We start from the raw sequence: 17779 nt of genomic DNA, 5'->3' as shown, positions 1-17779 counted from the left end.
GTTCACAGCCAAACAGGCTGTGAACAAAGCAGGCTGGCAGCTCTGAGTGTTCTCCTTTGTGAACAAAGCAGACTGGCAGCTCGTAGTGTTTAGGACTCCAGCATGAGTCTGAAATGCTTGCTGCCAGGACAGGTAGGGAGACCCCTAGTGGTCATTTCTTCAAAGTGGAAAATTAAATAGAAAGAAGCATATTTTTTAATAACATGCAATTGTAAAGTTATTCTGCATACATTAATCTATAATATATTAAAAGTTTTTTTGATGATTTAAGGGCGGCCTATGGGAGCCGAGACTACTGTATCTCACTATCACTCCACTACATTCTCACATTTTCTTATTGTGTATCTGAATCAAATGATCGGGAATTTAGTTTGCCTCCTAATGTGCTTGAGTCACAAGTTTCCTAGAACATAAACTGCCCCAAATTACTAAAACTACATTATTCTTAGACTAGACAGCCTAAAAATACACCAAATTTGCCACAAGACTGTTTGGTAAACCAGACAGTCTAAGAATGTGAAAGATATAAAGGGGGTACTCCAGGGTTTAAAGGGGTATGCCAGGAAAAATCTTATATATATATATATATATATATATATATATATATATATATATATATATATATCGACTGGCTCCAGAAAGTTAAACAGATTTGTAAATTACATTTATTAAAAAATCTTAATCCTTCCAATAATTATCAGCTGCTGAAGTTGAGTTGTTCTTTTCTGTCTGGCAACAGTGCTCTCTGCTGACATCTCTGCTTGTCTCGGGAACTGCACAGAGTAGAAGAGGTTTGCTATGGGGATTTGCTTCTACTCTGGACAGTTCCCGAGACACGTGTCATCAGAGAGCACTTAGACAGAAAAGGACAACTCAACTTCAGCAGCTCATAAGTACTGAAAGGATTAATATTTTTTAATAGAAGTAATTTACAAATCTGTTTCATTTTCTGGTGCCAGTTGATATATATAAAAAGTTTTATCCTGGATAACCCCTTTAAGACGGATGCCCTAACCACGGGACAACATCCTCTAAAACCCCCGCAATCTCCAGAATAGGGCCTGAATCTCCCTGCTGTATGGAGCACAGGGTCAGTGCACGCTCCACACAGCTGGAAGATTTTAGGCCCCAAAATCTTTAAGTCTAGACAATGCTCTGTGAGTTTAGCAACATAGACTCCAGACTGATACATTGTACATAGCTGGTCCTGCTCTTAGCTGAAAGGGGGGTACAATTGTTTTCAGTCTAGACAATGCTCTATGACAGTGGTCTTCAAACTGTGGCCCTCCAGATGTTGCAAAACTACAACTCCCAGCATGTCCGGACAGCCGTTGGCTGTCCGGGCATGCTGGGAGTTGTAGTTTTGCAACATCTGGAGGGCCACAGTTTGAAGACCACTGCTCTATGAGCTAAACAGCCTGGACTCGAGACTAATACATTATACATAGCTCTGCTCTTAACTGAGAAGTGCATACAGTTGCATTTAGCCTAGACAATGCTCTGTGAGCTAAACACCTTGGACCCCAGATTGATAAACTGTACATACCTAGCCCAGATGAGAGGTGTGTACAATTGTTTCCAGTCTAGACAATGCTCTGTGAGCCTGGACTCCAGACTGATACACTATAACAAACATGCTGATATTGATGGATTTAGCTCACAGAGTATTGTCTACACTGGAAACATTTGTATCCACTTCTCAGCTGAGAGCAGGACTAGCTGTGTACAATGTATCAGTAAGGATCCCAGGCTCTTTAGCTTGCAGAGCATTGTCTAGACTGGATAGGGCAGGACTATCTATGGACTGGGTGTAAAACCTCTGAACACTATTTTCTTTCTCACGGATATCAAGCACATATCTTGAAAATAGTCCGAAATTTAAACATAAATTATATTAGTAAATTGCAGAAGTTTTCATTTCTAAGGGGTTTAAGGGTTTTTTAAATAAAATCAGAATATATATTAAATCTAGAATCCAGCTCATCAGAACTGATCCTAATAATTCTGACATATAAGAGAGAGCGGTAATGCATATCATGTCTCATCCAATGTAGAGACATAAGACAGATTTGGGGTAATCATTGACATCAGAGAAGTTCCCAGATACAAGATAAATTGGGGGAACTCTGCAAGAAATCAGAGATGGACCCTGAACTTCAAGGATTCCATTAGCAAAATTGCCGTCCATTTGAAAACTCTTGAGAAAGCGTCTTTATCCTCCGGTTTACACAACTGTATCTGGTTATCCCTAATCACTTATTTCCTCCTGCGATTTCCTGGTCGATGCTACTATCCAGAGGACAGGACCTGGCCGCATGAATGACGTGGAAGGAAGAAAAGAATGGTGGATAAAATGTGCAAATACAGTGCAGTGCTCCCTCAAATTACAAGATGAATTGGTTTCTGGACGACCTTTGTATGTTGAAACCATAACTATGTGGAAACTGGTTCTGGTAATTGGTTCTGAAGCCCCAAAATGTCATCCAAAAATAGGAAAAAGTGAGGATTGAAGAAAAATAAGTCGATAACTAATATAGATAAAGCAAATCCTTACATATAAAAGTAATAAAGATCTGCTGGGAGCTGTAATCACTGTCTATGTAGAGGACAGGAGCTTCTTCAGGGTCCTGTACAGAACACAGTGTCCTAAAAAAGTAACATGGAGCCGCCCTTACTTGGTGTCTAAAGGAACAGCAAACCCTGGTACAGGAAAAGAGTACAGAACATGTAATACCTCCCTGTACTGTGGGGGGCACTACCAGACACCAGTCAGTGCATGCACTTCAGTAATACAGGTAAAGAGTACAGAACATGTAATACCTCCCTGTACTGTAGGGGGCACTACCAGACACCAGTCAGTGCATGCACTTCAGTAATACAGGTTAAGAGTAGTACAGAACATGTAATACCTCCCTGTATTGTAGGGGGCGCTACCAGACACCAGTCAGTGCATACACTTCAGTAATACAGGTAAAGAGTACAGAACATGTAATACCTCCCTGTACTGTAGGGGGCACTACCAGACACCAGTCAGTGCATACACTTCAGTAATACAGGTAAAGAGTAGTACAGAACATGTAATACCTCCCTGTACTGTAGGGGGCGTTACCAGACAGCAGTCAGTGCATACACTTCAGTAATACAGGTAAAGAGTAGTACAGAACATGTAATACCTCCCTATACTGTAGGGGGTGCTACCGGACACCAGTCAGTGCAGGCACTTCAGTAATACAGGTTAAGAGTACAGAACATGTAATACCTCCCTGTACTCAAGGGGGCGCTACCAAACACCAGTCAGTGCAGGCACTTCAGTAATACAGGGGTTTTACCAGTGAATGCCCATTCTGATTGGTCGGTTCCTCCAGCCATTGGCACGTTTCACAGATCTGGACTGTCCATAGCATTGTATGGTGAGTCTGGTTTCAAGTTACAATGGTCCCGAAAAGACAATTGAATGTTGGAAACATTGTATGTTGAGAGATCACTGTATATCTAATCATTCCCAGTATGGAAGACAGTCGTCTGTCCTTGACTGGAATCTCTTTACAATCTGGCTTGTGATGGTAACTAGGCCTGAAGGTTTTATGGAATCCATGTTATGAAGGACGGACATATTTTATAAAGATCTCCGAGTAGTAATCCAAGTCTTTGTAGCCAACTATTGTATTCTTCTTAAGTGCATTAATGTCTCCATCGGTCTCCCCTTTCTTGTTGAAAAAGTCTCCAAATTTATCCCCCTCCAGGGAACAAAGAACCTGTTTCATTTTACTGTAAGTGATGTCAGCTTCATGCCGTCTGGATTTACTACACGTTCCTGGAGGTCACCAAAGTCCAGGACTCTGGCTGAGCACCGAGAAGGGAAAAGAAGCAGATGCAGCATATTCCAGCAGCCTGGATATGCTATCAAACAGGACGGAGATATGATGTGATCGCTCTACTGTCAGCAAGACTTATTAAAGGGGTTCTCCACTGGAAAACATTATTATTATTATTATTATTTTTTAAATCAACTGGTTACAGAAAGTTAAACAGATTTGTAAATTATTTCTATTTAAAAATCTTAATCCTTCCAGTACTTATCAGCTGCTGTATGATCCACAGGAAGTTCTTTTCTTTTTGAATTTCCTTTCTGTCTGACCACAGTGCTCTCTGCTGACACCTTTGTCCGTGTCAGGAACTGTCCAGAGCAGGATAGGTTTGCCATGGGGAATTGTTTCTGCTCTGGACAGTTCCTAAAATGGACAGAGGTGGCAGCAGAGAGCACTGTGGTCAGAGGACACTGTGGTATTATGCTCTAGATCAGTGGTCTTCAACGTGCGGACCTCCAGATGTTGCAAAACTACAACTCCCAGCATGCCCGGACAGCCAACGGGAGTTGTAGTTTTGCAATATCTGGAGGTCCGCAGGTTGAAGACCACTGCTCTAGATAATACAGCAGTTTATAAGTACTGGAAGGATTAAGATTTTTTTTTATGGAAGTAATTTACTAATCTGTTTAACTTTCTGGCACCAGTTGATATATACATATATATATATATATATATATATATATATATATATATATATATATATATATAATGTTTTCCAGTGGAGTACCCCTTTAAGATGTCTAGTCCTTTTTAAACATATAGCAAACCTCTTTATCCCCATAGCAAACCTCTCCTGCTCCGGACAGTTCCTGACATGGACAGAGGTATCAAGAGAGCATTCTGGCCAGACTGAAAAGAAATTCAAAAGGAAAGAACTTCCTGTGCAGCATACAGCAGCTGATAAGTACTGGAAGGATTAAGATTTTAAAATAGAAGTAATTTACAAATCTGTTTAATTTTTTGGACACTAGTTGATTTAAAAAAATAAAATAAAATGATTTTCACCGGAGTACCCCTTTAAGGACCCAAGTATGGCTAATGTGGTCAAATGTCAGCCCTATGTACTTATTTTGCTGTCCACTAAATTTAGGACCATGACTTTTTGGGAAAAGTGTCAACCCTCTATCCTAAGCTCATGTTGCCTCATCAAGACAAATAAAGCCAGCCTGGAGACCCTGATGGGTTCACCTTCTTAGACATACATTTTCAACTATTACCTGGTCAACTGAATGTCTGACCATGTAAAAGGTTCATGAGTAAGATACAAATTTTCTTAGCTTTTCTCCACCCTGACAGATCGGTGGACCCAGAAGTGGAAGATCTTTGTCCATAGGCTCTAATAGATAATTTAGAAAGGGCATACCTCATTAAAGGGGTACTCCCGTGGAAACCTTATTTTTTTTTTTTTTTAAATCAACTGGTGCCAGAAAGTTAAACAGATTTGTAAATCACTTCTATTAAAAAATCTTAATTCTTCCAGTACTTTTTAGGGGCTGTATACTAAAGAGAAATCCAAAAAGAAATGCATTTCCTGTGATGTCCTGACCACAGTGCTCTCTGCTGACCTCTGCTGTCCATTTTAGGAACTGTCCAGAGCAGCATGAGGATTTCTATGTTATTTTCTCCTTTTCTGGACAGTTCCTAAAATGGACAGCAGAGGTCAGCAGAGAGCACTGTGGTCATGACATCAGAGGAAATGCATTTCATTTTGGATTTCTCTTTAGTATACAGCCCCTAAAATAATACTGGAAGGATTAAGATTTTTTTAATAGAAGTGATTTACAAATCTGTTTACCTTTCTGGCACCAGTTGATTTAAAAAAAAAGTTTTCCACGGGAGTACCCCTTTAAGCCCTTTAGGACCTTTCTAGGTGGTTTTTGTTGTTCATAGATGAAAAAATATATTTAAAAAATGTTACGATAACACTCAAAAACATACAAAAAAAAAACCATCTACTCACCCTCTTATCTCCACGCGGGCCTCAGCAGTGATGAAAATTTCTAGACTGACAAAATTACTGTTGGGATTGTCTTTGTTGGAACTGGAAAACAAAAAGAAAAAAAAATTTAGGGTTAACAAACAGGACGTGACTATGAAGTAGGCCATACACTTCGCCAATAGCTGTTGGCCAGACGCTCATTCAACTGATAGCTATTGTCCCTTCTCCATACTCATGCACACTTAGTACAGACAAGCGTGCATGTGTTCTCAATAATGAGAGGAGAGTAAGGGTCTATTCACACGGCAGAATTTCCAAATTTTCTATGGGATTCCGCACTCCCATTCACACTTCTGAATTTCCGCTCGCAGAATTCCGTAAGTGGAAATTCAGAAGTGTGAATAGGCGTCCGGAATCCCATAGAAGTCTATGAGCTTTAATTCGAGGTAGAATTCCGCAAGCAAAAATCCTGCTGTGTGAATAGACTCTTAGCTGCTACCAAGCTCCTTTGATGGTGGCTTATCTACATTGAGAACAGAAGGATCAGAAGCTAAAATTTCAAGGGGTACTCCACTGGAAAACATTATTTTTTTTTTTTTTAATCAACTGGTGCCAGAAAGTTAAACAGATTTGTAAATTACTTCTATTAAAAAATATTAACCCTTCCCGTACTTATCAGCTGCTGCATGATCCACAGGAAGTTCTTTTCTTTTTGAATTTCCATTCTGTCTGACCATAGTGTTCTCTGCTGACACCTCTGTCCATGTCAGGAATTGTCCAGAGCAGGATAGGTTTTCTATGGGGATTTGCTCCTACTCCAGACAGCTCCTTAAAATGGACAGAGGTGTCAGCAGAGATCATTGTGGTCAGACAGAAAGGAAATTCAAAAAGAAAAGAACTTCCTCTAGAGCATACAGCAGCTGATAAGTACTGGAAGGATTAAGATTTTTTAATAGAAGTAATTTACAAATCTGTTTAACTATCTGGCACCAGTTGGTATATATATATATATATATATATATATATATATATATATATATAAAAGTTTTCCAGTGGAGTACCACTTTAAGATGTCTTTTTTAAACCTGTCATCATTTGTCAGGGAAGCCAACAATTATTCAAAACATTTCCTTGAATCATAAGTCAAGCAATGGAGGGGTCCCTGGAGGACTGAATCCATTAAACTTTTCCTCACCAACCTCGGCACTAACAATTTATCCCTGGCCGCATTCACATGACCCAGGGGCACCCACCAGCGTTAGTACCTACTCCCATCAACTTCTGGGGCCCTGGCACACCAGCAGGAGGACCATTCAGCTGTGTCCCCAACAGCTGTCAACACCATTCCTCTAACACCTCACCAAACTCTGTAATTCCCAGCAATGAATACCTCCAAGGATCCCTTTTGACCAGCCAAAACCCTACTACGGCAATGACAACCCCAGGACAACACTAGGGTGGATGGGCGGGACCTCACGCTGCTTCTTCTCCCGCCGGAGTGGGCTCCACCTCCTCCCCCCCCCCCCCAAACCTCTAAATACACTTTCCAGGCTCCTCACCTTAAACTCCTGACCCCCTCCATACCCCTCATGTCACCTCCTGATCATGATCCCCACTTAAAGGACCAGCCACCCCTTAAACCCCTTATGCTCACATTAATCCAAAATTAGGTGAAGGGGGCTCTAACGCCCCGGTCATGCAGCTGCTCCGCTACCGGGTTCCCCTTCCCTCCGCTTTGCTCCTACTACAGTTGCTGAAACCTTCCATACAAGATCAGTGACACCCGGCGAAGGATCAATAATCTTTCTGGGGACAGATCATCCTTGAACAAAAGATCTTTACTGATATGAAAGATTTTTTCCCCAAAATTTTTAGCAAAGCCAACTTCTTCCCAGAAGATAACTGTCTTATAGATCAGTGAAAATGATCATTCATTGTTATTTTCCACCCAACAAATTAATTACGTGAAATCAAAAAAAATTTTCTCCCCTACCCTGGTCCCCTACAGCTCCCATTCCATCCCCTTCCAGTCTCTGCTTGTCACCACATATTCAAAGCAGGGCTCAGCCAACTATTGGCTACAGTGCAGTCCCGCCTCCGTATGTGATTGGCTCATCAATGAGATATCCAGGAATACCCCGTAGGGGGAAACTGACACCCACACTAAACCCAGTACAGAGGAGGTTATTCCACGGACTAAAATTTGGTAAATCTAACCGGAAATGTGGTCTGGTTCTGGAGCTATTATCTGGCACTGCTTATATGTTAACCACCAGCTTTGTGCAATGGTGGCCGGACCCTGCATACCCAGCATCCCCGCCTCCATCCTCTCTGCTCCGAAATGCCCACCCACCTCATGGATATTCACAGTGAACCCTGCACCCATGTGAGTGCTCTGTGGGCAGGCATATTGGAGCAGAGCGGACGCAGGCATTCCATTGACGATGATTAACATATTAGCAGAGCTGGCTAATAACTGGTCTATCTCCAGAACGGGACTGTGGATCCAGGTAAGTTATACTTTATTTTAAGGAGGTGGAAGTGAAAAACTTTTAAAGGGGTACTCCGGTGAAAAACTTTTTTTTTTTTAATCAACTGGTGCCAGAAAGTTAAACAGATTTGTAAATTACTTCTATTAAAAAATCTTAATCCTTCCTGTACTTATTAGCTGCTGAATACTACAGTGGAAATTCTTTTCCGTTTGAAACACAGAGCTGTCTGCTGACATCATGAGCACATTGCTCTCTGCTGACATCTCTGTCCATTTTAGGAACTGCCAGCATAAAAGGAAATCCCCATAGCAAACATATGCTGTTCTGTGCAGTTCCTAAAATGGACAGAGATGTCAGCAGAGAGCAATGTGCTCATGATGTCAGCAGACAGCTCTGTGTTTCAAACGGAAAAGAATTTCCACTGTAGTATTCAGCAGCTAATAAGTACAGGAAGGATTAAGATTTTTTAATAGAAGTAATTTTCAAATCTGTTTAACTTTCTGGCACCAGTTGATTTAAAAAAAAAAAAAAGTTTTTCACCGGAGTACCCCTTTAAAGATAAGTCAGTCAATAGCAATAAATATACTTCCATAGACACTGTGATTTAAACAAACTTTGCATAGATCAATTATACGATCGAATATAAGAAACTTTGTGATATTTCTTATTAGAGAAAAATGCTTCTTTCTCCTGTTATCAAGCTTCTTCTCTCTCCCTCCCTCCTGTGAGCCTGTAGTTCACTTTGAAAAACAGTTCAGATTTGTCCTGAGTTTGCAAGACAAGTAATACAAGTCTACGGAGAGAGGAGGAAGGAGCTTTGCCCACCAGCTCTGGAAGAACTGCAAATTATAGATGAAAGTTGCAAAGCAGAAATCTGCTGAAAAATACTGTACACAAGTTATATAATAGGCAAAAATTGTGCTGTTCCTTATAAACACACACGGGGCAGCTTATCCTGATAAGTCATCTGAATGATGAATTATTGATTTTTAGCTGACAGGGGGAGATTTATCAAAACCTGTGCAAAGGAGAAGTTGCTGAGTTGCCCATAGCAACCAATCAGATCACTTCTTTCATTTTCCTGAGGCCTTTTCAAAAATGAAAGAAGCGATCTGATTGGTTGCTATGGGCAACTGGGCAAATTTTCCTCTGGGCAGGTTTTGATAAATCTCTCCCATAGTGTATAATGCACAGTTTGGTGCAGCTTTGGGTGTGACTGGAGTATAGGACACAATATATTCTTAGGCCTCAACGTAGTTTCCCACTGACAACCCGGTATTCACGAGCTGAGAATAACCACAAGACCGAGACATTCCGAGCCGGGGCCAGAAAGAAAAGATTTGTTTCCCTTCACATAAATAAATTAGTAATCTTTAAATAAACACATTCAGATCGTCCAGTCCGGGATAATCAATTCCTCATTGAACGGCTCCGATCGTCTCATTACATAAGACTGGGGCCAGCTCGCTGCCATTGCGGTCATGTGACCTGATCGCTATCCTCCCGCGAGGTGAATATTTATATTATCATTTCCATCACAGTGTTACTCACGAGAGCCAACATCTCCGCAGAACTTGTTACATGACATGTTCCTGGACATCGCTCGTGTTTTGGAAGAGCTGGTTTGTAAGAATGCCGCGAATAGGAAAACAAAGGGCGCTATCCGCTGGGAGTGGAAAATATCTGACTAATGAAATAAATGCGCAAATGTGATGAAGCGATAGAGGTCTTGTAGTCTGGCATATGTAGGACTCGATAGGTGCTAGGTTATCGAATATTCTAGATCAGTGGTCTGAAACTGTGGCCCTCCAGATGTTGCACAACTTCAACTCCCAGAATGCTGGGAGTTGAAGTTTTGCAACATCTGGAGGGCCACAGTTTCAGACCATTGAACTAGATAATTAGAAAAATACAATAAACACAATAGTAACACTGTGTCACTATGTACACAGTGACTCCACCAGCAGAATAGTGAGTACAGCTCTGGAGTATAATACAGGATATAACTCAGGATCAGCACAGGATAAGTAATGTAATGTATATACACAGCGACCCCACCAGCAGAATAGTGAGTACAGCTCTGGGGTATAATACAGGATATAACTCAGGATCAGTACAGGATAAGTAATGTTATGTATGTACACAGTGACCTCACCAGCAGAATAGTGAGTACAGCTCTGGAGTATAATACAGGATATAACTCCAGATCAGTACAGGATAAGTAATGTAATGTATGTACACAGTAACCTCACCAGCAGAATAGTGAGTACAGTTCTGGAGTATAATACAGGATATAACTCCGGATCAGTACAGGATAAGTAATGTAATGTATGTACACAGTGACTCCACCAGCAGAATAGTGAGTACAGCTCTGGAGTGTAATACAGGATATAACTCAGGATCAGTACAGGATAAGTAATGAAATGTATGTACACAGTGACCTCACCAGCAGAATAGTGAGTACAGCTCTGGGATATAATACAGGATATAACTCCGGATCAGTACAGGATAAGTAATGTAATGTATGTACACAGTGACTCCACCAGCAGAATAGTGAGTACAGCTCTGGAGTATAATACAGGATATAACTCAGGATCAGTACAGGGTAAGTAATGTAATGTATGTACACAGTGACTCCACCAGCAGAATAGTGAGTACAGCTCTGGAGTATAATACAGGATATAATCAGGATCAGTACAGGATAAGTAATGTAATGTATGTACACAGTGACTCCACCAGCAGAATAGTGAGTACAGCTCTGGAGTATAATACAGGACATAACTCAGGATCAGTACAGGATAAGTAATGAAATGTATGTACACAGTGACTCCACCAGCAGAATAGTGAGTACAGCTGTGGAGTATAATACAGGATATAACTCAGGATCAGTACAGGATAAGTAATGTAATGTATGTACACAGTGACCCCACCAGCAGAATACTGAGTACAGCTCTGGAGTGGGAGCCAATCAGTTGTGGGTGTGGTTCTGCTTCAGTTCAGCTGTGTGGTGGTGTCTGCTGTGCCTCCTGAGCTCCAGGGAATTACCACCTGTTCCACCTGGGACCTGCTTTCTCCTCCCCAGGGAGGGAGTGGGTTTCCAGGGATGAGTGAGGGAGGCGAGGCCCAGGCTTCTGCCTCCCGGAGTAGGCCGCAGGGAGGCAGGAGAGGCCAGCAAGCGGCCTGTACATCAGAAGATCTGGGGGTTAGGCGATCCACCCGGAGTCGCAGCAATGTCACTCCAACACCCCCCACAGAGGCAAGAGGCCGAAAGGTTTCTGGAAACGAGGATCCCAATTTGGGAAAGCTGGGTGCTGCCAGCAGAAAGCCAAGGTCATCTGGAGGAAGGCAGAGTACTCACGGAGGTGAAGCCGACCTCAGTGAGGAAGGCTGGGGAGTGCTGAGGACCCGGGAGTCTATTTCCACCTATACTACCCGGGTCGTAAGTCACCTCCGTGAGTATGAAGACGCCAGCAAAGCTGTGAGGAGGCTTCAGGAGGAACTTCGCCATGTCCGTTCTAGGCTGGAGGTTACCCCAAACAAGAAGAAGCCTGAAGTCCAGGCACAGATAAAAGGTCTGATGGCTGAAATAAATGCTTTGGAGGAAAGAAAGGAGGAATTGCTGGAGATGAGTGGACCATTTAAAGAAAAGCTGAAAAATCAAGAGCGTTTCAGAGATATGGATGAAAAGAAACAGAGAAGGTTGATGGGGCTGCAACCTGAGAGCCAGGTGGATGATGAGGAGGAGATAGAGGGAGAACAACAGCCAGATCCACCTGATGGCCTGTCGCAACAGCAGCAGGCCCCGTACAGTGGGCCCCCTGCACAGCAGCCAGCAGTATCACCTGCCGACTCAGGGGAAGACAGTGACAACAGCTACCAGGGAGGGGCGCTAATGGCCCAGATATGTATGCTGGAATCCCCAGTGTGTCCTCAGAATCTGGTGTTCGGAGATGAGTTCCCAAATGAGGCACCTGGGGGTAAGAAGAAGAAGACCAAGCCAAAGCAGCAAGAAGTGGTGAGTTACATCTACACCCCCCTCCCTGTAAACCCTGAGTCGGCCGCAGGGTCAGCTCATTGTGCAAGCCCCGTTACCCAGCCCAGCCCGTGTTCTGTGGTGGACTCGGTGCAAAGGAGCGGGGAGAGTACAGGTACTAAAAGGGCGCAAAACTCCATGCCTGTTTGCAGTAGCAGGGATGGAGCAGAGAAGGCACTGGCTGCAAGGCCGGACAGTGAGGGCAGCCCAGCAGTGGGCATAGAGGCAGACTCCGGGGCTGTAGTTCGCTCCCCTGTGGGAGGGGGGGGTGACTCAGTGCCTGAGGTAGTCGCGGTGACTACAGATGTAGCAGATGCTCCCAAAAGAAAAGAACAAATCTTATTTTGTATTGGCGCCGCTGATCCCATTGATCAGCGGCGCCCTGATAAGACTGGAGAAATTGCTGATGAGGCGGAGGGCACTAATAAGAACAGGGCTGGGGCCTCCTCTAGACTGGGTAAGCATGCTGCCCGGTCCCTTAAAGGGCCAGCGGAGGTTGTCCCAGCTCTAGTGCCCCGTGATGCCGAGGCACAACGGACTGAAAATGTATCTTCATCAACATCACCATCATCATCATCATTTGCCGGTTTACCTGTTGCTGGTCCAGCCAGTGTGAGTGATGGGGTAAATGGGGTTGGGGGATGTATGACTGGGGAGAGGATGGAGATTGATGTTACTGGGGAAGGTGTTTTTGGGGGAGGTGGTGACCATGTTATTGGAGTTGGTGCTAATGTTGTCATTGGGGGTGGTGGGGATGTTGTCATCGGCAGTGGTGTAGGTGCAGGGTCTGGTCCGGTTGCCCCCCCAGTGGTGACAGACCATAGGAGTTATGCCAATGTCACTGCTGGGGGAAGTAGAATACTTTCCTCGTCTCCTGACTCTAGGGACGGTTTATTGCAGCGACGTCTCCTGGAAGCTCTGAAAAAGGGGGAAAGGTCGATTAATGTAGAGGGTAGAGCAGTTGATCTGTCCTTCTGGATAGAGAGACACGGTCTCTCTGCCTTCCGAGAGGAAAGAGGGGGCGATACTGTGTGGTCCCTCCCAACAGCCGGGGCAGGTAGTAACCGTAGGAATGTAGTCCGTCTTCGGTGGCAGGGCGAAGAAATGTGTCCTTCAAGGACGAAAGTGGTTGAGCTCTTGCTAAAGATGGGCTTCAAGGCAGTTGATATCTTCGCCTTGATACATCCCTACGGTACTCCTGAATTCGATATCAGTTTTGTTCGGCCAGAGGGGCTTGAGCTTTTCTGGTCGAATTATGAATTGGTAAAGAATGAGCCCGGCTGGCGAGACTTTGCCATACAGGCATTGTCTCGCCAAAACGAAATCAAGAGAGTGACCGTTTTGACCCGTAACGAATCACTCTCTTGTGTTAACATCATCACCTGGTTAGGACGGTATGGCGAGGTAATGGGGGTCCCGCAGAAGAACAGGGACGAGTTTGGCATCTGGTCAGGAGCCTGGACGTTTTTGGTAAAACTTAAACGTTCAGGAAATACAGTTACCCATATTCCATCCTCTGCCTTTCTCGGTAGGGATCGTATCCAGATTTTCTACCGGGGTCAGCCGAAGCTCTGTCACAGATGTGGTGACCCCACACACTTCAGTGCAAACTGTACGGTGCAGAAATGTGCCTTGTGTGGGGGTGTAGGCCATCTTGCCGCATCTTGTGCAGAGATTAGGTGTCACCTGTGTGGTGACTTAGGTCACCCATTCAGTCGTTGTCCTCGTTCTTTCGCTAATGCAGTCTTGTCCCCAGCGGGTGAAGATCACGAGCCGGAATCTGCTGGGGAGGGGACTAGCAGGGGTGGAGGAACTGAGGGGTCAGTGAGGAACAGCAAGAAAAAGACACCAGCCCAACTAAGACGTCTTGATAAACGCCAAAGGGATAGGGTGATGGGGAAAGCCCGGGTTACCGGGACAACCTCTCATTCTGTCCCAGAGGCCAACCTTGCTGCTGAGACCCTGAGGGATGGCGAGCTGAATGAGGAGGTCAGGAGGATCCAGAATGAGGAAGGTGCCATCTCCTCAGATAGCGTGGAGGAGGATGATGGGGGATGGCAGAAGGAGACACGAAAGCGGGGTAAAAGTAGGAAAAAAAAGGGAGATTTAAGATCTTCTCCCACCCTGGTCCAGGTGCCACAGGAAGGCAAAACTGACTCCCCTCTGGTTGGCCTTTCCAATCGATTCCGACCCCTCAGGGACGTCTCCTCCTCTTCTTCGGAGGGGGAGGATGAGGGGGAGGTGGCAGAGGGGCTTCCAGGGGGCGCCGAGTCCTCTTCCCCTGGGGAGGTTATGTCCTCGGGGGAAGGGACTGGCCTTGAATCCGGAGACGAGGAAAGTAAAACGACGTCTGGTGAGATGGACACTTCTATTTCTCTAAAGAGGGTGAAGAGTTCTTCTGATGTGGAGGGTGAGAAGGGGAGTGGGAAAAAGAAAGCTGTTTAACTCAATCACCCTTGATGGCGGCACCCTCTCCGTTGACGCTGGCGTCCATTAATGTCGCCAGCATTAAGTCAGATACGGCTCGATTTGCTGCCTATGATTTTTTTGCCCATATTAATGCTGATATTTTATTTTTGCAGGAGACCAGGCTAACAGACATGTCATCTATCTACAAGGCTAAAAGAGAGTGGAGGAATGGGCCCTCCTACTGGTCTCTTGGGGCCGAGCCGTATAGCGGAGTGGCGGTCCTTTTTACCGCAGCGGTAGAATGCCGACGGGTTATCGAGTTAGAAATGGGGAGGTGCCTGATCTTAGATGTCCTCATGAGGGGACAAGAACTTCGCCTTATTAACATCTACGGCCCACAGTCTAAGTGGGACCGGAAGTGCCTCTTTATGAGGATCAAGCCCTATCTTTTTACAAGTCGGCAGGTGGTCTTTGGAGGGGACTTTAATGCTGTCACGAGGCCCCAAGACAGGGGAGGTGCCAGAGACAAGCTGACTTATGATAGCGTCGCCCTTAATAGCATAGCGAGTGAGGCTCGCCTGGTGGATGTCCACATCCGGCACACCCCAGGCCACGCGGGATTCACCTATCATAGGGGTAGTTGTAGGTCTAGGATAGACAGGTTTTATTTAAAGGAGGAAGCCGTCTCTTCAGCAGTGTCTGTTGTTGAGGTGGAGTTCTCCGATCACTGTTTAATTTTGTTTTCTCTGAATGTCACAGAGACCCCCCGGATGGGCAGAGGCTATTGGAAGCTGAATTCGTCTCTCTTGGAAGAAGCGGAGATAAGACAGTCCTTTGAGGATTTTCTTCAGAGCCAGGTACCATTGCTGGGCCTTTGTAGCAGTAAGTCAGAGTGGTGGGAGATCTTCAAGGAAAGGGTTGCGAGATTCTTCCGCCAGCTCTCGGGCCTCAGAAGCCTAAACAGGTACCGCTTGTACCAGGGCCTGAGGAAGAAACTTGAGAACGTTGTCTCGACTGGAGGTAGTCGTGATGATATCTCCAGAGTGAAGTCCTTGCTGATGAAGTGCCAGTACGATAGGCACGCATCTTTGGTTTTTGAGAGGGATTACGGGAAGTACCGCTCGCCCGACCCTTACAGAAACTGCAAGATGTCAGTGAATAGTAAAGTAGTCTCAGGACTGATTGATAGTACGGGATCCTTGAAAAGGTCCAGATCAGGGATCCTGGAGGTCATCAGATCCTTCTACTCGCACCTCTTGGGAAGGAAGGATCTAGATCGAGATAAGGTATCAGCTTTCTTGGCTGAAACCGTCCCTGAACCAGGAGTAGACCCCTCTCTTGACGTTTTGACAGAGATGATCCGGGAAGAGGAAGTCAGGATGGCTATTGATGGGCTTGCCCTCAAGAAGTCACCCGGTCCGGATGGCTTAACATCTGAGTTCTATAAGACCTTTAAGGACACTTTGGTTCCCCTCTTGACCGCGGTTTTTAATGAGTGTCTATCCTCGGGCACTCTGCCAAAGTCAATGAGGAGGTCAGCGCTGATCATCCTGTCAAAGGGTAAAGACCCGTCCCACATTGAGAATTGGCGTCCCATAGCACTTCTCAATGCGGACAGAAAGATTCTGGCAAAAGTGCTGTTTAACCGGCTGGTGGAATTTGCACCCCGGCTCCTTTCGGAGGCTCAGCATTGCTCTGTTCCGGGCCGCAGTACATTCAGTGCTGTGCTCAGTGTCCGAGAGGCTGTGGAGCAGGGTAGGGCTGGCCACTGGAAGGGGTACTTGCTTTCCTTGGATCAGGCAAAAGCGTTTGATCGGGTTAACCATGAGTACCTCTGGTCTGTCCTTCTGAGATATGGCCTGCCAGGGGGGTTTGTTGATTGGCTTAAGACCTTGTATGTAGGGGCAGAGAGTTTCCCGCTTGTGAATGGTTGGATTGGCCGCTCTTTTGAGGTTGGGTCTGGTGTCCGTCAGGGTTGTCCTTTGAGCCCTTTGCTGTACGTGTTTGCAATCGATCCTTTCCTTAGAGGGATTGATTGTGGACCGTTGGCAGGGGTGAGAATGGACCTGGCGGTGCCGGATTCGGCTCTGAGGGCGGTAGCGTACGCTGATGATGTCACCGTGTTTGTCTCCTCACAAGAGGAGGGCAGATGGGTGATGTCAGAGGTGGACCGCTACTCGGAGGCATCCGGGTCCAAGATCAATCAGGATAAGTGTGAGAGTCTCTGGCTGGGAGGGGGAGATCCTGATTTTGATCTCCCGGACGCCCTTACAGAGCCCCAGGAATCCGCAAAAGTCCTCGGCATCGAATTTGGCCAAGGGGATTACCCCAAACAAAACTGGGACAGCAGGCTTAAGATCGCCGCTCAGAAGGTAGATCAGTGGAAGGGTTGGTCTTTGACCCTCCGGGAAAGGGTTAACCTGATGAAAACTTTCCTGCTCCCTTTGCTGATATATCTGGGCAGTGTATGCATGTTGCCAGAACCTCTTTGGACCCGGGTCTACAGTGTGTTCTTCCAAATGTTATGGGGGAATAGACTGAACCTAGTGAAGAGGGAGGTTACTTACCGTACGAGGAGACTAGGGGGGTTGTGTATGGTCAACCCTGTGGTGTTCCTAGTGAATACCTTTCTTAAGACCAATATAGCAAACCTCTGGTCAGAGAGGGCTCCTCCGTGGGTATCCTCCTGTAGGGGATGGTTTCGGCCTTTCTTCCAGGAATGGGAGACAGGAGGGCAAGTGAAGGATCTTCGCACACCACACGGGCATCTCCCGGCTTATGCTACCCCGGTTCTGAAGGTTATTCGTAGGTGGGGTCTGGGGATGTGGGAGATTAGGACTCTGTCGAGGAAATTCCTTGACAAGAGGGTCCTGTCTTCTCATTTCCAGAGGCCATTGGCACTCAAGGACTGCCCAAGTCGGGATCTGGAGGTGGGTTTAGAGCTTTTGAATTCTATCAGGATCCCCTTGAAGTTTTGGGACTTGACTTGGCGCTGCTTCCATGGGAAACTGTGTGTGAGGGACAATCTGAAGTGCAG

At 45.4% G+C, this 17779-nt stretch overlaps 1 protein-coding gene across 2 annotated transcripts in view; it reads right to left on the bottom strand.

The window, feature by feature from the left end:
* ITGA8 (integrin subunit alpha 8) overlaps window positions 1-17779 on the bottom strand; it is a 234461-nt gene that overhangs the window by 43628 nt on the left and 173054 nt on the right. For both annotated transcript variants that reach the window (XM_056519092.1, XM_056519093.1), the window contains exon 23: window positions 5830-5910. In XM_056519092.1, coding sequence (XP_056375067.1) covers window positions 5830-5910 — 81 coding nt within the window. The remainder of the gene's footprint in view (window positions 1-5829; window positions 5911-17779) is intronic.

The sequence above is a fragment of the Hyla sarda genome, chromosome 5, assembly GCF_029499605.1.
Source record: "Hyla sarda isolate aHylSar1 chromosome 5, aHylSar1.hap1, whole genome shotgun sequence".
NCBI lineage: Eukaryota > Metazoa > Chordata > Amphibia > Anura > Hylidae > Hyla > Hyla sarda.
Note: the sequence above shows the minus strand (reverse complement) of the source record. Positions and strands in the feature narration are given on the sequence as shown.